The sequence below is a fragment of the Propithecus coquereli genome, unplaced genomic scaffold, assembly GCF_000956105.1.
Source record: "Propithecus coquereli isolate 6110/MARCELLA unplaced genomic scaffold, Pcoq_1.0 Scaffold30, whole genome shotgun sequence".
Taxonomy (NCBI): domain Eukaryota; kingdom Metazoa; phylum Chordata; class Mammalia; order Primates; family Indriidae; genus Propithecus; species Propithecus coquereli.
In genome coordinates, this window is record NW_012148619.1 from 864,571 (window position 1) to 888,203 (window position 23,633).

A 23,633-nucleotide genomic window follows, 5' to 3' on the forward strand; every position below is an offset into this window, starting at 1 on the left:
GTTCACCAACACTCGGAAGATTTAGATTTCGGGGTAGAAAGATTTAAAATAAACAAAACTATAGCACTGATTTTTTTATGTGAGGAAGGAATCTGTGCATATTTGGTGTTTTAGACATAATATTTAAGAGAATAAAGCCTATGAGAGTGACAGTTTTATAACTCCACTTTAAAATGTATAATTGAGAATTTAGACTTATAATTTTTTATGGTGACATCTAAGTTTAAGTAGAGTATAAAAGCATTTAAGAAGACTTAGGTTTCTCTTATTTATAAGTTTAATTTATTACCTTCTGAGAGAATTTGGAATTTCAGATGATTTTGCTTGCTGTCAGAAAAACTACTTAAAGAAATAAATATACTAATTTCTAAATTCAATTAAAAGTGTTTGAAGTGCTGAGCTAAGCTTTTAAATAAGATCAAGCATTATTCAGATTCCTCCAAAGTTATTGCTAAAATTTACTAGACTTACAAGAATAATAAAATTTGTAAGCTGAATTTAAAAGCCCAACAAAAAAGTTTTGAATTTGTATCTGAAACTGAATATTGATTCTGAAGACAAAATTATAAACTATATTATTTATTAAGTTAGTCCTATTTATTAAATGTATTAAATAAAATATTACTTTTTAAAGCCAAATTTAAACGTAATAATTTTTAAAGACGAAAAACACTGAAATCTTTACTTTCAGAATTTTACGGAGGTACACGCATTTTGGTTACATGATTTGCTTTTGTACAGTTTGAGTTAAAGTCATAAGTGTAGTGTTTCTACATAAGAAATCCACTGTCCAGGACGCCGGAGTCCCCCGACGCCGCTCCCTACTCCATGGGGTTCTCTGGAAGTGGCTGGGGATGGAAGTGAGAAACGAGATGAAGCTCTGTTTCTCAGCTTTTCTGGAAACTCTGAAGCCATCTCTTACCTTGTAGCAAGCTGAGGAGATCATGCCCCTGTCTTGGCTCCTCCTTCATTTCCTATCAGGCCATGATACCTCATAGAATAGAAAGGCATAACCACTAGACTCAGAGTGAAAGAACCCAGCTCCACTGCTTAAAGGACCCAAGGCTCAGTTTGCTCATCTGCAAAATGGGGATGATTCCTGCCTTGCAAGGTTGCTATGAGGGTCAGCATAGTACTTGGGCCTCAGGCTGGATCCCTGATGCAGGGAGGGTTAGGGCAAAGAGGTTCTTGCCTGAGCACACTGCCGGGACACTCCCTCTTACTTCTTGGCAGGAGAGCTTCTTCAAAGAAACAGGCCCCTGGCAAACAACAGGGGCTCTCACTCTCCCTCGGGCAGGTGCTCCAGGTCCTAAAGCAGTTTCTCACCACGGACAGAGAGGGCAGGCCAAGAAAAAGGCTGGCTCTGGGGCAAAGTATCAGCCCTGTGGACAGGGTTCTTGCTCTGCAGGGAAGTGGCAGCCACTGGGGGAGCAGGAAGGGGAGGGGCTCCAGGGAGGGGTTCAGACCCAGCCCCCACCTGTGTTCACAGGGTGACCTGGCCTCACAGCCTCAATGGGAGCGTGTTTGGAGAGAGCAGTGTGGGGAAGGTCGCCATCCAGAGGGAAAGGAAAGCAGAAGGTCCTTTCTGCAAATACCTGGGAGGGAAGGGGCGGAGATCAGAATCATACCATCCCATTAATTTTTCCAATGGTGGGCACAGTAGTGCACACCTGTCATCCCAGCTACTTGGGAAGTTAAGGAAGGAGGGTCGTTTGAGCCCAGGAGTTCAAGACCAGCCAGGGCAATATTAAAAAAGCGAACAAAAAAAAAAACTTGTTCAATGCAGGTGACTTAGAACCTTTTCTGTATAGCAAGGTCGCAGGCATGCAAATGTAAACCCTACCTGTCCTTGTCTTCCAGGGATAGCTCCTGAGAATGTGGAAGTAGAAGTGGCTCCTTCTCCTGGAGAAGCGGTGGGGAGGGCCCCCCAGGAGAGGGAACAGTGGAAGTATGGCGTGGGGCGAGGAGGTGGAAGGAGCTTCCTGGGATAGTGAACTCCTTCCTGGGATAGTGAACTCCTTCCTGGGATAGTGAACTCCTTCCTGGTGAGGCTGGGGCTGGTCTCTGGCTCACAGGGGAGTCACAGATCAGTCAATCAAGCCAGAAAGGTAGGTGGGGCCAGCGTGTGAAGTTGCTTGAGGTCAAGTTCAGGTGTGTGGATTATTATTGAAAGCCAAGGAAAAGTTTTAAGCAGGGCATGCACCTTAGAAAGATCACATGGGGATGTCCACAGGGGAGACAAATACAGGAAGTACCATGTCGTAGAAGTCCAGACTGCAGATAAGGGCCTGACATGCATATGAGACAGGCAGTGAGGAAAAGATTTGAGTGAAGGACCCCAGAATCATCCTCATTGTGGGAGTCCGGGTAATGGGGGTGGTGGAGGGGGGTCAGGCTGTTAGGCCCTCAGGCCAGGCCTCCCTGTCTCCACGGAGCCTGAGACCAGCACGTGCGCGCTTGTGCGCTGCAGTCTCCCCAGGCTCCCCAGCATACCACGTGCCTGGCCTTTCTCCTACTGGGAGCGACGTCAGCATAGGAGGCAGCAGGGGCGGAATGCACAGAAATCTTCAGTCCAGCTGAGAAGGGATGGAAGCCAGAGGAAGCATGTCTGAGAGGACCCCAGAGGATCTCTGGCCAGCAGAGGGGCCAAGGGCACTTAGGGACTTTCAGAAGAGCTTCGGCCAACTTACCACTGCTCCTTGGCACGAACGCAAGGTGAACCCTCAGGATGGACACCTTTTGTCCATCTTGCTTTCCTACCCTTTTCCCATAAGATTTCACTGAAATGTGACCTTCAGATGGGCAGGTGGACAGGGAGTTTCCTGAGCAGCTAAGGTGGTCTGTCTGGAGCTTTCTACCCACAAAAGAGTAATTAGTGGAAGCAGCAGAAACTAAGGATTGTGTGGTAGGCAGAATAATGACCTCTCCCAAAGACGTCCACGTCCCAAGGGACTTTGCAGATACAATTGAGGACCTTGAGATGGGTGACTATCCTGGATTATCTGCATGGGCCCGATGTCATCACAAAGGGTCCTTAAAAGTGGAAGAGGGAGGCAGAATGGGGGTTGGAGTGACGTGACGTGAGAGGGGCTCAACCTACCATTTGTTGCTGGCTTTGAAGATGGAGGAAGGCCACGATCTACAGAATATGGTCAGCGTCTAGAAGCTGGCAAAGGAAACCGATTATCCCTTAGAGCTCCCAGAAAGGAACGCAGCCCTGACACCACCTTGATTTCAGCCCCAGGAGACCCATGTCAGACTAACCAACAGGAGCATGAGATGATAAATGCGCGTTGTTTCAAGCCACTAAGTTTGTGGTAGTTCATTATGGCAGCCATTGGGAACAAAGCAGACGGTAAGGCCAGCCCCCTGTCACTGAGGTCTCAGCGCAGCCAACTCTGAGAGACCTCCAGCCACCGACCCACGGTCATCCTCTCCTCACCCTCCAGCCACTGGCACTTTGCCATCTCATTTTGTCTGGGGCTGTTCGTTAGTTGAAATGCTTGTGTTGACCTGATTTCCAGCCTTCCTCGCTAGATTGTAAGCTCCAAGACAGCAGGCACGTTGGTTATTTCTTCATCACTGTATCCCTAGTACCAAGAAAAGTGCCTACACAGTGGCAGCTCCACGAATATGTGACGGTAGATGAGTGGGTGGGTAAACGAGAATGGTGGTGCACTGCGAGGTCATGGGTGCGCTCATGGAACCTACTGAGGGAGACCACGCCGTGGCTGTTTACCATAGTTACAACCTGTGAGGGCTCAACAAAAATGTGCACACACCCGTTTTACAACCTACAGGATTGTTAATCAGTTCAGGTCACAGCTCTTCAAAGTCTCTTATTAAGCCCTCAGGGGCCTCAGACTAATGTTGCTATTGCCCTCCTGGGAGTATTTATGCAGGGAGTAAAATATCTAAGTTTCTTCTGCCAAACAGTCAGAATATATGAGGAGACAGAACATGAGTAAATACGGTAAGTGTCCCCCTAGGTCAAACACTCTGGGGAGAGAGACCACGCTGGTTTTAGAAAGAGCTTTGGCTTCTCAGACTTTTTTTCAGTATTTTCTAAGGTCCACAGACAGGCTGTTTCTCCGGGAAATGACTTGCCGGTTTAGTGTAGGATGGAGAACAAAACCCAGGGGAGGTCGCCTGGGGCTGCTGCCTACCTCTGGAGTGGAGGCAACAGGGAAAGGGATGAGGAGGCAGAAGACGCAGGTGCAGAGGGTTTGAGGACAGGATGCATCAAGATCTAATTTGCCTGCTACACTTGCAAATTCGGTCAAGACATCCTGGAAGCACCCAGCACGAGAACAGGGTAACACGTACAAAATGATGTTTATTGACTCCGTTCTGGTAACAGACAACACAACAGGTTTTTGGTTCGTGAGCTCACTTGGAGTTGAGAGTGATTGCTTCCTGTCATTAAACTTCAGCTTCAGGAAAATTCTAGCATAAATAACAAAAATGAATCTCATAAATGGGAGAAAAAGTGGTTAGAAACACTACAGCTATTATTCCTGCAATAGCTCTGATGGCTAAAATGCCCATAAACATCAAAATTTTTATAGGTAGTCTGTTTACTGCACAAATATCAAGTGTGTACATCAATGGTAAAGGTGTAAACTGGCTAACAGTCATCAGCAACTAAGTACACTGGGTCTGTACTGACACTCTCATTCTCAGTGCGAGAGCTTATATATTTAACTGATGACTGCTCTCCTCATCAGGGACATTAAAGACATGGAAAAAGCATTAAAAAAAAAAATATATATATATGGCTAACCTTATAAACGAAAAAAGCAAACCCAAGCACAATTAATTACTTTGCCTGGATCGATAAATACTAGTCTCAAGTGCTAAGTGTACTAATAAGGACAGTAGCCATCAGTTAAATAAATCAACATGTTGCTACCGACTGATGTCCCATTTGCTAATGCATGTTAGTCAATTTAGGGACTTTATGAAACACATATATAAAGATTTTTTTTTTTTTAATTCTCAGAAGATCTCCTTTGGACATTTCTATCACTCTCTTAGGAGGAGGAAAATGAAACGATTTTTGAAATAAAATTTCTAAATTATAAGCCATCACGAGCACAACTCTGGTCATAATTCAGGTCTTCACCCAGAAGGGAAATGCCATCAAGACTTAGATGAGTTTAGAAGGTCTCTTCTCCTGATGGCAGCTTAAACAGAACCTCACCTTCTCCCCAGCCCTGCTTGCCATACTGGAAGCCAAGGTGGCTCACGTCTTGGAGATATCATAAACACTAACGGGACGGTCAGGGGAGCCGTTCCCTTTCCTAGAGCCGTTACCAGTGGGGCTGACAGCAAATACAGAGAGACGGGCAGGGATTCAAGGGGTATAAAGAGCCCCAGACCTTCAGGGAGCAGTATCAAGGACCAGCACAGTGCCAGAGTCGCTGTCCCCAAATGGCACTCTGAGACCTCACATGGTAGAAATTCCAGGCATTTCTGGGCACTTCTTTAATCACAGGGAATAAACATCCCTCGGCAAGTTCCTGCCCACATCCCCCCCTACTTTGAAGCATGGAAACATTCCATTTGCTACAATCCTCTGCCCATGAAGCAAACCGAAGTCCCCCCACTCCAAGGCAGTTTTTCCTAGAAACCACGACACTCACAAACACAGGGCATTCTGGATTCAAATCCAGCTGCTTCCAGAGCTCTATAGCATAACAGCCCTGCCCGCCATGGGTCACTTTATCTGGACCATTCCCAGGTTCCTTTCCCAGGGGGTTTGCTTGTTTTTTAGTTTGAAAACACACCCCATTAGAAATGAACAGTGAAAGATCCTACGTGCAAATATTTGCAAACTTTTTTTTTTTTGAAACAATACACATGTTAAAAATTCAAGTCAAATCCAGGTACAGACTAGTTGGTTGATATCAGCCGGCCTCTCACACCCACAATAAGAAACGGTCCCTTTCTGAAATGAGAGAGAGATTCAGGCAGCAGCTACTCCTCCGGAGGTTAGTTCCTTGAGCTTGGGGGAAAACTTGAGAGGGAAATGCACCGCTCAATGAGAGACGGGGCTGCTCCAGCCTTGCCACCTTCCGGGGCCAGAAGCCAAAGGCCTTCGTGCAGGCAGCACAGGATCTGGATGCAGTAAAGGCAGACAGACCCTCCCCTACCAGTGGGGCAGCTCTTTCCCAGTAACTCTGAAACTAAAATAAGGAAGCCACATTCCCAGAGCCATGTGGTAGCAGTGCAGTCTACTTTCACTCTACACAAAAGGAAAGGGCAAAGGGGTTACCTCCCTCCTAGCTCTCTTCACGCACAAGCCTCTGCATCACAGGGAACCCACAGGGGAACCCCAAAGACCAGCACATCCTTGGTGGTTTTGTGTGTGGTCCTAACAACCTCCGGCTATAGTCATGCCGAGGGCATTGGCTGTATCATTGGGAGGACTTGGCAGTCCAACATCTGGGGGGGAAAAGGCTCAGAGATGAGGATCTGAGTCAGGCAGGCAAGGCTGGAAGTCAGAAAGTGACCATGAGGCAACTGGGTCTCTGTGGCTGCAAAGAGGGGGGGTCACAGTCACCAAAATGAAGAGGTTTACCACAAGGGTCTCCCCCAGGGCATTTCAACCAGGCCTGTACCCTAAAAGAAATAAGGCCACATTGCCCAGAGGAAGAGCCCCTCGGCTGCCCACTGGGATGGAGCGGTCTGCATCCTGGTTGCACAGCACGAGCTGGGAAGCCCTGGAGATCTCCACTCAGCTGAGGGAAGCACAGTTCAGCTCTGAGCCCTCCTGGCTGCCACCCGCCCCTTCCTCCAGTTCATCGGGGCTGTCGGTGATGTTGGGCTCACTGGAGCACTGCCGGGGGTGCGGGGGGAAGCTGGGCGGCAGGAGCAGGCACTTGTCCTCACTGCCAGCCTCCTCCCCCAAGCCTGAGTGCATCATGGTGGCCATGGCCAGCAGCTGGATGTCCGAGTGGGCGTTGGCCACCGTGTGCCGCCGCACGCTGCCACACTTCTCCAAGTAGGCCTCCCCCTCCTGCTCTGTCAGTGGCGTCAGGGCCATCTCGTTCAGTGGCCGACTGGCCGTGCTCATCGGCGAGGCATAGTTCAGTAGAGTCACCTTGGGCCGGACCCGGGAGTGCCGCCTGGCTGCAAGAGAAAAACCAGCAGAGGCTGTCACTGGGGAGGGGGTACTGGTGGTCAGAAGCTCCCAATCAATTTGGGGGAAGAGCGAGGTGGTGGCTCAACCTTTAGAACAGCTTTAGGCACAGCCCTGCTGAAACGCAAGGGAGGAACTTGGCGACATCTAAAGGTTCCTCTTGCAACTTTACCCATTTATGCCAGACACCACCCCCGACCGACCCTACCCTGTTAGGTGTTCACTAAAAGCCTTTCCTTGATAGAGAAGGGTCAAGGGAATCGTTTCTCTTTCCCAGCTACTGCCTGAGCTTCATTGGATTTGCCCTGAATTCCCTTTCAACCAATTTCCTCTGAAGACCTGGGTGTTGGCTGGCCAGCTTCAAAGAAGCCCCTGGCTCCTTGCAAGAGTGGCCTCTGTGTTCCAACAGATGACGTGAAAGAGGCCTCATAAGCTTAAATTCTGCAGAAGAGGTGCCTGGGGAGCGTCCTCAGTTATCAAAGCCAAGGCAGTGGGACCATGCTGCAAATCACCCTGAACCAGGACGACCAATGCCCTCGTCTCCCGCCAGGTCAAGGGTCTGGCACCTGTGCTCTCTATTCAAGTCAATTCTCCAGGATTCAAATGGCCTTTCACACCATCACAGGCAGGCTAGGTTCCATGGACCACCCCGAGGAGGCAAACACCAGGAGCCCTGGACACAAGTTATGATAAACTGCTGCTTTTGAGCTATCACCACAACGCGGAAACTGCTGAACCTTGACATGCACCTTTTGAATCTTCCTAAAAACGGAACCTAAGTCATGATACAGTGTTGGCTCCCACTTTACAGAGGAAAAAAACAAATATCAGAGAGGTAATAACTTATCCAAGGTCACACAGCTAAAAAGGCAGAAGCTGGGACTCAAACGAGGTCTGTCTCACTCCTTGCTCTTCCCAGATGCCCGTGCAAAGCACACCCCTAGCTAGAGGAGGCGAGGTACGCCAAGGGAAGGGCAAGCCAAGTGCAGGGGGTTCAAAGCCTGGACAAAGCTTGCCTGTCTGGGGACAATCAGGAAACCTGCCAGGGAGGCTGTACACTGGCAGTGGGCCTTCAGGCTGGCAGAGCTCCCGGAGGGGTGGGGGGTGACGGCGTTCCGGGCAATGGGAACAGCCTGAGCACGCTGCTGAGACAGGGCGCCATCAGGACCCAGCCCGGCTGGAACACACAGCACAGGAGACAGCGGAGACGTGCCCGAGTTGGCAGGATGAGCCGTGTCCTGGGAGGGAGGGCCCTTGAATGCCAGATGGAAGCATCTGTGATGTGTCAGGCCACAGCAGAGCGGGGGAAGGCAGGTAACCCTGCAGGTCACGGGCAGGATGGCACGATGCCTCTGGAGCCCCCTTGGCAGAAGTGTGGCAGGACGGGTTGCAGCCAGAGAGGCCAGCGTGAGGAAAGCCAGGGAGAAGGCTCGGGGATTGTGTTCCATAACAAATATGGGTCCCATGTGAAAAAAAGTAGCACTAGCATCAGAGTCAAGGTGAGAGGTGATCGGGACAAGAACTAGAGTTGTCGTGATGCGGGCAAGACAACAGAGACTGATACAACAGAGCCCCAAAACGGGAGACCACGGGAACGGTGGGAGTAGGAGGGATCGAGATGGTAACAGGCACTGAGCCACGGGTGGGACACAGACTTGGGGAAGGGGTGAGGGCCAAAGGCAGCAGCCCGTGCGACCAAGAGCTCGGCTCTGGCTGTGTCGCATCCGAGGTGCCGCCACGGCCAAATTGCAATATGCGATGTTGAAGCTGGGGAAAAAAGTTTCCACGTAAAGATAGGAACTTGGTTATTTTCCCATAATATTGGAAAATGCTCGCAGTATATTTGGTGACAAAAGCAGAATATAAACAATAGTATTATATGCATTTTTTTTCTTTTTAAACAAAACTGGGGTTATCCTGGGTGTTGAATTCATAATAACTGGGAAGGCCGTACATCAAAATATTAATAGTAGTTGTTGCTGGGTAAAGGTATTACCAATGATTTTTTAAATTTCTCCTTTATTCTTTTTTTGGGGGAGATATTTCTCAAATTTGAGTCTACGTGCATGCATTTTTCTTATAATGACAAAAAGAAAACATTTTGGGATATGAAAATCGCAGGGTCCCGAGGACCTTGGTGATGGCTGGAGCCCTCAGAGTGAACGTGACCCCTCTGACAATGAAGACAGGGTCAAGGACTAAATCGTTCCATGTATGCCTCTGCGTGGGGTGGATAACATGACAGAGGCCCCCTAAAAGGACAATAAAAGTACTAAGTGCTGACACGCAGGATAGCACTTAAGAGTGCCGGGAGCTATTCTCAGCATCTTGGGTCTATGAACCAATTAAATCCTCTCAACCCAATGAGGTAGGAGCCATTACTGCTATTTTCATTTTACAGAAGGGAAACTAAGGCACAGAGAGCTTAAAGGACTTGTCTAATGTCGCAAAGAAGAGGCTGAGCTGGGCCTGGAACACAAGCATCGGCCTCCGGAAGCCGAGTGTCATAAGCGCCACTGCCTCTCCAGAAGGAAGGAAACCCTGGGTGGGTCGGAGAGGCAGGAGAAGAACCAGAACAGTAGGGTCACCGAGGTCTGGGGAGAAGATTCCCAAAGGAGGAAGCCTATCTACCAGCACCTCCCAATCCCCAGGCATCCCCTCTCCCACCGTCACAAGGCCTGTGCCAGTACAGAAACCTACAGAGCGCTACCATGACAAGGTCCCAGAGAAGTCCCCCCGCCACCCATGCTCCTCTCCAGGTAGCTCTGCTCTCTCTCACCGAGGCCCAGCATCCCATCGTGAGCTGGATGGACGACCTCAGCCAGGCAGGGGTGCGGGACAATCCGGCCGCCGAAGCCAGTCTGGCCTGGGAGAGCGCCATTTTGAAGGTGTGGCAATGCCCTTAACACAGCTGTGGAACTGTGGGCTGGGGGAGGGCTGGGGAACAGGCGGGTCCTATTCAAGGCCTTCTCTTCTGCTCTACCTCCCTTTGTGCCAGATCACAGCTCTCTCCAGCCTTCCAATCACCCACACCACGTCACCTATCCCTGCCTTCCACAGCACCCATGTGCTTGACACCCTGAAGACCCCAAGAGAAACACGCTCCCTCTGTCAGCAGGGCGGGGGGCAGTGGAGCGGGGTCTAAGAGCATCAGTATTCCCACCACACTTGGACAGGATGGGGGCTGACCCACTTTGCAAGGGGAAAGCAAACTGTTGGCATAGACTGGCCTGGGGGACGTGTGACCCACGCTGCTTTAGTTTACTCTCTGCTCTTCTCGTGGGTCTCGAGGGCCCCGGACACACGTGACAATAACTTCTAGAGCTCACACCACACTCCTGGATGGGGACCGCAGTGAGGCCTGCTCTACAGCTACCATCTGCAAAGCTCATGGCAGCTCCTGTCGTTGGACTGTTGTGTGTAAGTAATGACAAGAAAATGAAATACTAATTAGGACTAAATCTCCAAGTTTACTGGCTCAGAATCCCAAGGGACCTATTTGGTGGTAACAATAACAGTTTTTCAAAACCAAATGATAATATGTAAAAATTAGAATTTACTGAATTAAGGGTTTGGAGTGTGTTCCCATCCATGGGCTCACTGTTCAGTCCCAATCTCCCCCTAAAACAGGTAGGGCTGGTCTCATTATCCCCACTGCACAGATGAGAAAACACAGCTCAGCCCCAGTTCTCTCAGGTTCTAGATGGCAGTGCCCAAACTCTGCCCACGACACGCTGCTGTGTCTCTGGGCACTACTGCTGCCCTTGGAAGCCACACTCCTTGAGCCAGCCCGCCCTCTGAAGCTGAGCAAACACTGCCCCCCAGCAGGTGCTAGACCAGAGGCTGGCAGTGGCCTGGAGAGGTGGTCATGGACCCTCCTCTTTGGGGACAGGAGACAAAACACCAAGGAGCAACCAAAAAGAAAGAATCTATGCCAAGTGTTGACAGAGGTTCTTTCTGAAGCAGGGATGCTTGCACCATCCAAATTTCTCATTTCTATAATGACGGCATTCTTATAATAACCCTGTATTACTTTTATAATCCCCCAAATCGATAACTATAAAATAGAGTTCAAAGCAGTAAGGACCCCATTAAAGAACTGTCCTTAAAAAAAAAACTCCCTGGAAAACAACTCATTTCTCTCACACTGCTGTTAAAAGCAAGCACTTCAGACCGCTGTTGGGAAACTCACGTTGTGCGGCCCGAACCCTTCAACCAGCCTACCAGGAGGCTAAACTAGACCTGTTCAGTGGATATTTTCTATGTGCAGATCTCTGCGCAGAGGGTACAGCCAGAGAGGCAGGCAGTAGCTAGATCATTTCTACTGTTGGCAAAGACTCAAATAATGTTTTATGGGCATATGGGGGACTCCTGCTTGGAGAAGGAGTCTCCGGAAAGAAGCAGTATTAACGGTGGATTTTACAACATGGCTAAAACTTGGGCCATGCAGATACAGCTGGAGTGGGCAGTCCAGAAAGAGGAAAGAGTCAGAGCAAAGACTGGGCCCAGAGAGGACACGGGGTGAATTGAGGTAACAGGGACGCGATTTGCATGGCTGACACCTGCAGCATCATTGGAGGAAATGAGAATTCGTGCGATGATGTCTATGGGTCCCGACCCCACGGGAGGAACCTGGGAAAGGTGTCTCCGATGGTCCTCAGAGGAGTCACCAGGCAGTGATCACACAAGAGAGGCCACTTTGGCTGCCACTGAGCAGGGCTCACAGGCTGAGAGCCGGAGCCAGAGCAAGGGGGCCAACCCTGGATAAGGGACCCCGACGACACCTACCCCCTCCTTCAACACTTTTTAAGCTAATACGTGTATATGCAAAACGCTACCCTAGCTGCTAAGAGGAAAAGGAAAATAAATCTGCTATGAGGCCTGCCACAAGGGGCTTGAGCCCAGCGCACGTGTGCCTGGGTGCAGGGGTTCGGTCAAAGGAGCAACCATTTACTGAGCGTCCGTGACATGCTAGGGACTGTCCCCCAAAGGAGGTGCCCCACTGACATGCTTTCCTTCTGACCACTTTGCAGAGGAACCTGAGGCTGAGATGTTGAATAACTTTACAGTCACAGTTAATGATGAAACCAGGACTCCAGCCTGAGGCTGACAGCAGAGCCCCGGCTCGTGACCTGCACGCACGTAACTGTCAGAACAAGGTCGGTGCTAATGTGGCACCTGTCAGGGCAGAGGTACAGGCAGGACCATCCTGGAAATTTACAGGAGGAAGAAGAGAAGTCATTTCAGATGGGGAGTGACCTACAGACTGAACGCAGACTGGACATTCACTCGCTCACTCCCAGAGGGTAACAACATGCTTCCTGCCCTCAGTGAGCTCACAGTCTATGGGGGACACTGACAAATAATCAGGCCATGGTAACACAGCATGGCAAGGGCCAAGATGTGGTTTGGGATCCAGGGGAGGGAGAGAGGGAGGCATACACAACCTCCCCCCGGAGTGATCCCACGGGGCCAAGGCTGCTTCTAGCTGGGTCCCTAACAGCAGGTGGCAACTCTGCCTGGCCCTGCCCTAAGACAGGGCAGCTTTTTCCTCCTGCTATCCCTGAACAGAAGGACAGGGCCTCTGTGCTTAGCCCTCTGTAGCTCAGAGAAGTTAAGCAACTTGCTCCAGGCCTCACAGCTGAGCCCCAGCCCTCATGGTTTCTGAGGCCCCTGCTCTTTCCACGGCTGCCTCCGCAGCTCTCTCCCAGCGATGACTCACGGGAGGGGACTACAGCTCTTCCTTCTGCTTTCTGGGTGGAATATTTTGGTTCCCAAGACCGGGCGTGGGCAGAGCCGAGACCACAGAGGCGGCGCGGCTGTGTTGAGTCCCCTGGGCAGACAGCGCTTCCTTGCTAAGCTCCCGCCAGACTCCAGAGCCAACCCTCAGATGAGTGCGTCAGCTGTGTCCCCACTGGGGTCAGTCCCACTGGGCCCCTTGGGAGCCCTGGAACCCAGAGAACTACCCATGCTCTTGCTTGTTTTCCTCCCCTTCTTTCTCTTCTTTGCCCCAGGGCGGGCCGGGTCCTGTCACCCAGGGAAGGGAATCTCATTAGGAGACTCATTACCCTGTACGTACCCCTGGGACCCACAAACTGGTCCTTCCCTTGCAGGGGTGCCCTTTAGCAGGGAGGGCTGGGTCCTGCCACCTCAGCCGGCACCTCCAGGCCACCTCCTCTTCCCCCTCCTGGCCTTTCACACGGGGTGGGGCCGGGAGCCTCTATTCCTTCCTCACCCTCCAGGAGCCCCGCTGCGCGCTGGCATTCACCCCTGCACCGAGCCAACAGCGCAGCTCCTTTCAAACCCCCGGAGAGAAGCAAAGCTGGACAAGGCTGTCCTCAGGCCCTTTGTTGGGGACTCGGTTCCCAGGCCTTTGATCTGCCAGGCTCGCTGGCCAGGCCCCACCGGAGCGGCCACCATAATGCAGCCATTGTGACCCCTGCACACCAAGCCCATTGTGGGCAGCACTCTCCGGGCGGGCACCTGAAAGTCATGAATGCCTGGCTGTCAGGCAGGCAGAGCAGGTACGGCATCCCATCCCGGAGGGGCAGGGCCTCCCGCTGGAGACACAATGCAGGGAGACGGTTGCTATGTGGGGTCCCAGCGTGTGCTCAGGGGGCCCTGTCAGCAGCGGGGACGGAGCCTGCAGACTTTGGGAACTGGAAAGGTGGGACGAGGGCCGGCCTCTGAGGAACCTGCCTTCTCCCCCAACCCTCCTCTTCACCCCCACGCCACACCCCTGTAAAAAAGAGGCCTCTTCGGAGGGGAGGGCACGCTCTCGCTCCAGCACGCCCCAAACGACTGTCTCTCTCTCCGAGGCCAGCTCACGGATCCAGGCGAGGCCTGGCGGCCACCTGGGCACAGGGAGGAGCTCCCACCAGTAAACTGCTCTCCAGCTCTGCTCGCCCACCCCGCGGGCGATGGAGACTGAGGTACGACAGGACCGGCCTCAGCAGGAACAAACACATGGTGCTAACAGCCTGGTCAGTCACGCAGCACGGGTGGTGGCCCTGAGAGGACCGATGGCCTCAGCCGCCCCTGGCCACTCTAGGGGGGCCACGGCACAGCCCCCCACGGGTGAAGGAATTTCTCACGCCCACCTGGACTCCTTAGTTCTTACCTCAGCCAGTCGTGTCAACACCCCTTCCCCATGGGCAGGATAAATATTATTATCCCATTTTACTGAGGGGCTGACTGAGGCCCCAGGGTCCTCTCCTTCTCTGGAAAGGGGTGTCCTCAGTAAGGAAGGCACCACTGTGCCTTTGGTATCCAGAGGTTTGAGACAAAATGTCTAGCCTAGGATACCTCTTGGGCTAAGGAACTCCTCACCTGTCCGTTAATAAAGTCTCCTCCTAAATGCCGACGGGCAGGTGGAGTGAAGGGAGAACCCGTGGGCCAGCTGAGAAAGGGCCAGTGGCTTGGGCTTTGGAACCCTGGCTCCAACAGCCAGGTGACCTGAATCCTCACTTGCCTCCCCTGTAAAATGGGAACAGCAGTGTGATCCGTGGCCTGATGTCCAGCCCACCTGGCACAGTACTCAGGACATGGCCTGTGTCCAGTGGTTTCCTTGGCCATACACAACTTTGCAACTCTGAAGCTCTTTCAGTTCCTCAAATGCTCTGCCCTCCTGCTCACCTCCTGCCCTCCGAATCCTCCTCAAGGTCCTCCTCTTGGCCTGGGATAGATAGTCTTCCCTCCCTGTCTACTCAGCTACCTCATAGCTATCCCACACGTCCCATCACAGACATCACTTCCTCCAGGGAGCCTTCCCTGATTTCCTCATCAAGGTGAAGTCCCCTACTGGGGGCTTTGTGGCCCCTATCCTTCTCCCTCTCAGAACATTTGCACACTGATGAGTCACTGACTTGTTGGTGACTTCCTCATCACGCTGTGTGTGTTGGAGGGCAGGGATAAGTTGGTTTTGTTTGAGGAGATATCTGTAGCACATCACAAGATGCCTGGGACATGGTCTTAGAACACATTTGCTGAAATGGTAAAAAAATTAACAAAAAGAGGGTTCCTTCCTTCCCCTCTGCCTCTACTAAGACCACTCTCCAGAGGCAGGGACTCTCCTCAGTGCAAGAATAAAAACCTTGGGTCTTTGTAATTGGACTAAAGCGTGTGTTATTCTTATGTTAGCTGGAACACGAAAGGCATCCTCTCTGACAGTGAGTCCCCGCTGAACAAACTTCCAAATCCACTCTTGCTCCTGGTGTGGGAGGCCAGAACATACCACCCCAAAATACGCCTCCTGGACTCGAGGACTGCTGAGCTGAAGGCAATAATGAAGCAGATACAGGAGAACTCTCTGTCCTCCACCTACTTGCTTAAAAGCAGCACCCAGATTTACAAAGACAAAAGGTATCCTGCCCCTCTTCTGCCAGGGAGAACAGAGATTAACCACTGAAGACACCTTTAGACCCTTACTGTCTGGAGATGGTACCAGAGGAGTCCACCTTAACAAGCTTTACTAACTAACCTTTATCTGCCATTTATTTGTCTTCCCACAAGTTGCTGCCCCTAGAGACTTAAAGTCCTTTTCCTTTGTCTTGTCACTTCTCTAAAAATGTACTGTTCTTTGCTGAAGATGTTATATAAGCTGAAATTCAAAGCCTCGTCTTTGACCACTACTCATTCCCTGGGTGTGTCCCAGGTATACATGAAATATACACGTTAATAAACTTCTGTTTTTCTCTCATTAATCCATTAGAGGGGACTGTTCCAACTATGAGCTTATGACAGTTGAAGAACAACTATTTTTCTCCCCCTACAGTGGCATTAGGCTCAAATAATGGTAGCACTCCCGCCATGGCCCAGCTACCATGCTGGCATCCTGACATCTCCCTGGATACCCCCCGGCTGCCCAAACTCAGTGAGCTGAGCCAGCAGGAAGGTGGGCCCCAGCTCAGGGCCGGGGGCGGGTGGAGGCAGGAGACTGTTTTCCTTCAGTGTCACTGCAACGCTGGCTTGTCCCAGCTCCTGGCTGGAGTGAGCGAGCCAGCGAAAGAGGGGAAGAACCAGCAGGCAGAGGCGGGCGCTGGCACTCTGCAATATGCAGTGGCTGTGGTTAAGCCGGTGTCTCCAGAGAAACACAACCAGGATCATTGTGCTGGCCCTGAAACTGCTGGCTGGCCCTGACTTTTTCAGCAGTAGAGAGGCCCAGGAAGGGGCAGGAACCTCGCTGGGGGCTGCTCCTTTCTGTGAGGTTCAGCTACAGTGCCACTAATGTGAGCAGAGCGGGCAGTCGGTTCCCAACTCAGTATCTGTTTCTGCCTCTGCACCTCTCTGTGGGTGCCAGGGCCCCCTCATCTTGGGGTACAGTTGCCTGCCATGATCTAACAAATATTTTTTGAGTGCCTACTATGTACCAGGCCCCATTCCTGGGGACAGAACAATGAACAAAAAGTTCCTGCATTTTAAAAGCTTACATTTCAGACAGTGACTGTGTCTTTAATTGCAAGCCTTCCCATGCAACTATTCTACCAAGACCGTGGTCTCACTGAGAGCTGCTTTACAGCATTACATTATATAGCTATTGCTACCCAACCTGTCTACACTGTGGTCTCACCGAGAGAAGGAAGAGACCTGATTCAGCTCTAGATTCTCCAAGGCACCCAGTACAGAGCCTGGCACTCACGGATGCTCACTTTACAGCCACCAAAACAGGCCCGGACAGGATTCGTCCCCAAATCCAGGAGCCCCTTTCCTTGTCATGTGATGGCGCCTACAGAAATGGAGTGGGCACCAGCTGCTCACAACACCTGGCCACACACAAACAAGTTGGCTTCACATTCCAAGCTGCTTTCAAAGGGAAATGCATCATGAGTGGTTTTTCCGCTGAGGGTGTAACAAGGCAATTTCTGGCATCAAATATAGAAAAAATTAATGTCCCAGGCGCACGAATAAGATCAAAGCCACAGATCAAAGATGTGGATGAGACAAGAACCACCACAGAGGCACAGTGTTGGTCCCTGGGCAGGAATCAGCAAGGGAGGAGGAGGTTTCTGCAACCTCGGGAGGCCAGGAACGTGAGTGATCGGAAAGCGCAGATGTGCACGTGACCCACAGAGGAAGCGAAAGGCGCGGCACGTAATCAGCGTTCCGTTAAACAGAGCTGTATCATCATCACCGAGGCACCTGGCAACCCGGGAGCTGCGCCCCTTACCCAGCGTGTACGTGGGGCCTGAGCAGCCGCGGTCCCCGCTGATGCCGAGGAAAGGAGAAACCACTTGCTTCACCAGCTCCTCCAGCTGCAAATAACCCTCGCTTGGGCCTGTGGGCTCGTGAACACCCTGGAAATGAACAGCCAAGAGAGACGAAGGTCAGTGAAAGCTGCCACGGCCAGCAGGCACCCAATCCGCAAAGCCTGGCTGCCCTCCTCCTGCTACAAGGCAGTGTTGCCAGCGGGCAGCACCCTTGTGGCTAGAATAGAGGAAACTGAGGCCTGAAGCTCTAATCACTCGTCACAGGTCTCTGCGATGAGATCTGTGCACGGTCAGCCCCACGGCAGCCTCTCCCACGGGGCCCTGTGCATGCTCGTGGGTGCGCCTGTGCCGGCTCCAGGGCTGAGGGCAGACGGGTCCCAAAGGCAGTAATCCCACCCCCACTGTCACAGTGACCCGTTCACACACACAGCACAGGCACCTGACGTGTAGCGGTGCATGGCGGTCTCCCAACAACCAAAGAGGAAGGTGCTCTCACTATCCCCCTTCTATGGAGGAGGAAATAAAGACTCAGAAAGGTTAAGTAACACACCCAGGAAAACACAGCCTGTAAATGGCAGAAACCCCAGCCTGGAAACTACCCTATCTGGCCCCGAGCCCCTCTTACTGCCACTTGTTGCCAGGCTAGAAAAGAAAGGGGTAAAGAATATGGACAAGCTCAGGACAATCAAAGAAAGGGAGAATTATTCTAGAACTAGGCACAGTTTTAGCACCAAGACGAAGAGCCAGTTTCAAAAGCTCAGCACAACAGGAGTCCTCAGAGCTAAGCCCTGAGTAAACACCAACTAAAACAAATAACCACAGTGGTCAAAGCCGAAAAGGAACCAGCAACCAACATTTTCTAGAAAACCAGCAGCCTCCTAGGGAATTCAGTTTCTCGCTGGAACGGACTTGAAGACATGTTCTCATGCTGAGGGGCTGCAAGGAAGCAGAGACCACCGGGCAGGAGACGGGGCCTGAGCAGGAAAGAGACAAGGCTCCGTGGGGCTATGCTCAACGGGGCTGTCCTGTCAAAGACTTGGAGGTTGGGGCTGGGAATGTGAAGCCGGAAGAGAAGACAGGCAGAGAAAATGAGTGACTTCTCCCTATGCCTCTCCCTTCTGTAACTCCCAAGAGCCAAACGGGGAGAAACGGCAGGAAAAGGAGCAGCAGTGAAAGGTAGCAAGAAAAGGGATAATGAGCACGTGATTTGGAGCTGGCCGGTTTCCTTCCAGAAAAGCAGCTGCTGAGAACTTGGCTTGCACACAGCCCTCTAGGAAGCTGCTGCCCTCAGCCCTTGGCTTGGCGGCGACTGGCTATGGAATTCGTGTGGCCTATTGCAAAAGGAAAATGCAGGTCCCCGTGTTCAAAAATTATTGTGAATTTCAAGAAGGCGATGGGAGAAGATTAAAGCAAGCGCAGGGTTCTCAGAGCCTGGCTGGGCGGGGGCCCCTCCGAACGTACCACTCTTAGGATGATCTCAGGACACGTCTGCTCCAGGTGGGAGGGACCAGATCTTCACACTTCAGGCTGGGACAGCCTGAGGGCAGAGCACAGGGCCCATGGTAGGAGAGTTTGAGCCCCTTGTGCATTTTGAGAAGGGTGGAATAGGTTCAGGAATATTTTGGAAGAGCAATGGAAAAGGGAAAGATAAAGGCTGGAGAAAGAACTCTTTTCTCAGAAAGCTTTGAAAAAACCAGCCCCAGGTCTCATGGCACTGTGAAGAGTGGGGGAGTGGGGAGAGAACGCACAGTTCTAAGAACCGAGGCCCAAACTTCCGACAGCAGGAATAGCCCAGGGCAGTGCCACCTGGACGCGCCACGCAGTTCCAGAGGCTACCGCCCCTGCGGCTCAGAAGGATGAACTTGGGCTGGGGAAAGACCCGAGGCAATGCAGGTCACGCTCCCAGCCCCAGGGGCTATAGCTGCTGGGCAGAACATTCCCAGGAGGCCTCAGGAACACGGTGCCACCTGCCCTGTCTTAGAAGCTGACAGGCACTTCCCAGTACCTGGGAGACTGCGGGAGGGAGGCAGCCGTAGCGGGGAGAGGCTGAGGGAAGGTGGAAAGAGCGAGAACTGCGGAATGGGGGACAGTCCAGCTCTCTTAGAAATGTGTATGTGACCCTGAGCCGGGTCACCAACTTCCTCTTCCATCCCAGCTGTGAAAGGGGCAAAACAGTGGCGTCCATGCCATTTTCCTTTCCTTGACTGACCTTCTAGAAATTCACCAAGACCGTGGAGCTCCTCTGACCGTACTTTCCCCTGCCAGAGGGGAAGCCCCACACGGCGGTCACCAACGTGGGCTTTTAGGCCAGGGACCAGGCGTCAGTCCTCCTCAGGCTGTCGCTGGCTGGCACCATCATAAACTGAACCATGTTTAGTTAACACCCACTACGTGCCAGAGACTGTGCTGGGGGCACAAAAGCGCAGAGAAAACATGAGGACCCGCCTTGACTGGACAGGGGCTTGGGGGCCTCGGGAGACAAAGTGTTCTGGGCAGAGGGACGGCGAGAACAAAGACCCCGCTGCTGCAGGGAGGAGCCCAGGAGGCCACGGCAGTGGGGAAGTCAGGTTCCAGGGGAGGCTGGAGGGCCCAAGGCCGGGGTACAGACTTGGGCTGTTTTCCTAAGACCAACGGGGAACCACTGAAGGGTCTGAAGCTGCCCAGTGGAGAGATGAAGGCAGATTCTCCTGGGCAAACAGTCAAGCGCATCCTTGGGGGTTCAGGGAGATGACAACAGTTTTCTCATATGGTTGCCGGGTTGTCTGGCACAGAGCCAGAATGTCGGAATGTGCTAGATGTTTTTCATTACACAGACAGGCCCCTCTGTTCCAGCATCAACACGCGAGAGCCTTCACCTGCTGGACTGGACCGATTCTCCTTCCAACAAAACCGAACCACCACCACCAAACACACAGAGGGATCACTTCTCATCCCCAAAATATTATAAATGGAAACGGGAGGGGGGAAGGCCAAAGGGCTCATTTTCAAGACCCCTCATTCAAGATCCAAGCTCTCATTCAGGCTTCTCAGACACAAACTGCAAACACATTTTTCTATCTCCTTCTCCTTTTCTTCCATAGAAATGCCTAACCTGTCATTCCAGCCAATTACACCCACCCTCTCACCCTCTTAGGCCACTCTCCCTCCTCCGTTATGACAGGAAACGGGGAGAATGCCCAGGACAGCCCGACTGAGAACTGAAAGAGAAGAGCAGCTCAGAGGTGGGGGAGTCAGGGCCCCAAAGCCTGGCGTTCCATCCTGCTGTGCGGGCAGCATGGTGTCACCTAGCCTGATCAAGAACGAAGCCCTCAGCTGGGCGCGGTGGCTCACGCCTGTAATCCTAGCACTCTGGGAGGCCGAGGCGGGACGATTGCTTGAGCTCAGGAGTTCGAGACCAGCCTGAGCAAGAGCGAGACTCCGTCTCTACTAAAAATAGAAAAATTAGTCAGGTGTGGTGGTGTGCACCCATAGTCCCAGCTACTCGGGAGGCTGAGGCAGGAGGATGGCTTGATCTCAGGAGTTTGAGGTTGCAGTGAAGTATGATGACGCCACGGCACTCTAGCCCAGGTGACAGAGTGAGACTGTGTCTCAAAAAAAAAAGAAACCCTCTACCCTGGGGAGGGCTGGAGCTAACACTGCAGCATCTGAGCTATTAATAGTTAGAGGTGGGAGGCAGAGCAGTCCCCTCGTGGGGGTGTCCTGAGCCCACAGCCCTGTCCTTTGAGAACTATGTCCTGTGTGCTCCCACCCATAGGAATGGGCTCACCAAGTCCCTGTTTATACTGCTTGATCCTACTCAAGGTCACAGCTCGGGCAAAGGAGTCACCTAGCCCAAGCTGGACCAATCAAACTCTCGTCTCTGGGGAGGAGGCAGAGAATGCACAGTTCCAAATCTTACTACCATTTACTATCTGAGGGATCTCAGGCACGTGAACTTCCTAGGTTTCAGTCTCCTCATCTGTAAAATGGGAATAACAACAATGCCTGCTTCATAAGGTGGTTGTTTGGATTATTTGATTAAAGAAACAACACACTTGCAGTCCTTGGCTCATGCACACAGCCAGGGACCAGTAAGTGTTAGCCCGTCTTCCTATTGCTGATTTAGAATTGGGATTAAGAGACACTAGGCAGACACAGGTCGTCTTGTACTGGAAACACATGAGCCGTGGGTTGCCACATTGGATCAGGAGCAAGACAGACGCAGAACACCAAGTCCAGGAGAGACGGGGCAAGGACAGGAGAGGCAGCATCAGAGAGAGACAAGGTAGACCAGATACAAGTGGAGACCAGAAAGCAGAGAAAGGCTGGTGGCTTCATGGCCTGACATGGCCTCATTGCCAGCTATAATCCCCCATGAAGTCCATCTACCCTGGGAGCCTTCCGGTGAGTTCCTGGTCTGGCTTGAGCTGGGCCAAAGTAGATTCTTTGCTGTAACTTGCAACTGTGGCTCCCTGACATGACTAGAGAGGGGAGAAGGGTGCCCACTTCCTGAACGAAGGACCACGCTTCTTTCACTGCCCAGTGCAATCCCAGCACCCAGCACAGCACCAGGGGCCTAACAGGTGCTCGGTGAGAGCACATCAAATGAACGAAGGAATATGGACAAACTCAAGAATACTAAACCAAGCTAGGATGCTCTGGGCATTTAATCCCTTCCCCTCATCCCAGATCAGCAGCTTCTTCCCTCTGCCCCTCCCTTCACCTCGGGGCACGCCCCAGCAGGGCCTCACCTGCAGGATGAGCAGCATCTGGACGATGGATGAGGGCGGCTTGGGCTGCGCCAGCAGCAGCAAGTCTCCCAGCTTCACCTTCAGCAGGACCAGGTCTCGGAAGCCCAGCAGGGAGATCTGGCGGATGGTCAGCTCCTGGCCCTGGACAGCAGAGAGGAGGGGCGGCCGGGAGGTGAGACATTGCTGGATCCGCCACCAACCACATGAGGTTCAGGACAACATGTGTTTACAGAGCGCCCGGCATGGGACAGGATGAGCCAGGAGGAGGCGTCTGCACGGCCCCGTGGGTCTGTCAAAGAGTCAAAGAGCCAGCCCCTGCCCTCCGGAATTAAAGCGTCTTTCAAGATAAGGCGTAACTCAAACTGCCTAAACGACCCAACGACTAAACAAGACACATACGCAGTAGGGGCCGTGCTGTCATAAATGCCGAGTGGGCAGGAGGGGGAAGATGGAGAGAAACAAGAGAAAAGATCAATACCACCACCCCACATCCAAGGCTGTTTCCTCAACCTCATCTGTAAGATATCTGAGCACCTATCACCCGCCAGGCAAAGGAAGAAAACATCGGACCTGTTGGATTGTTATATATGTGCCAGGAACTTAGGAAGAAAAGTAATCAGGGAAATAGAAGGAAAGGGACTTGTTCAACTGAGAGGGTGTTGGGGGGTCAGAGGATGAAAATGACAGCTAATCACAAGAGCTGACATTATTAAACTCCACGTGCCAGACGAGATTCTAAGTAGAATGTAGATAACACATATAATACCCACAACCTGTCTCAATACCCTTTGAGACAGGTTCCATAATAAAATCTGCACCACAGATGAAACACCCTGAAGCCCGGAGAGTTCCTGTAATTCATCCAAGGTAGAGCTCCACCCAAACTATTTGATTTCAGAGCTTCTGAAGTTTCCCAAGACCAAAAGGGAAAGGAAGGCCCGTTTCCCAGACTCCCCTTCACACACATGTACCGTACACACAAAAACTCAGCTGCTCTTGGTAGAGCCAGAGACATCATTAGGGTGTCCACCCTCCCAAACAGGACGTGGCTTCCCATGCCCCAGGTCCACCAAGGTTTAAACTTCCTTAAGGAAGTTTTGCATTTCCTATACCTCCTTAGTGTTGTGTAGAAACCCAGGCAAGGGTGGATTTGCTACGTCCACATCTCCCCACCCTCCACTCCCAACAGACACACACAACCACCATCCATGCCTTTCTATAGCCTAAAAATAATTCTAAAGGGAGCTAACATCATGTAGGGTGCTTTAAATAGGCTATCTTAATTATACGGTACTGTGATGTGGTTTTATTCTTTTGCTACCTCTGAGAAGCTGGGCAGGTGGTGTCGCTCTGATGCACAGGGATGAGGTCCCAACCCTCCGGACGGCCCAGGGCCCTGGGTACTGCGCAATGCCGGAAGCTGATAGGACATACCCAGTTTTGTTCACAGCCTTCCAGTGAAGTGAACAATAGAACTGTTTAAGCTAAAAAAGATGGGGAAAGAGGAGGAGGAAGACTGGGGCACACAGTCTTCTAGAAACCACTCCTAAACAG

General features: G+C 51.9%; 1 protein-coding gene across 1 annotated transcript in view; it reads right to left on the bottom strand.

Annotated features, from left to right (window-relative positions):
- Nucleotides 1–5,851: 5,851 nt before the first annotated feature.
- Nucleotides 5,852–23,633, bottom strand: part of PRR5L (proline rich 5 like) — a 165,309-nt gene continuing 147,527 nt past the window's right edge. Inside the window, exons 7-9 of the mRNA XM_012649587.1 lie at nt 22,080–22,220; nt 17,310–17,436; nt 5,852–7,134 (exon numbers count right to left, since the gene is read on the bottom strand). Of these exons, the coding sequence (XP_012505041.1) occupies nt 6,740–7,134; nt 17,310–17,436; nt 22,080–22,220 (663 nt within the window). The 3' untranslated portion in view covers nt 5,852–6,739. The remainder of the gene's footprint in view (nt 7,135–17,309; nt 17,437–22,079; nt 22,221–23,633) is intronic.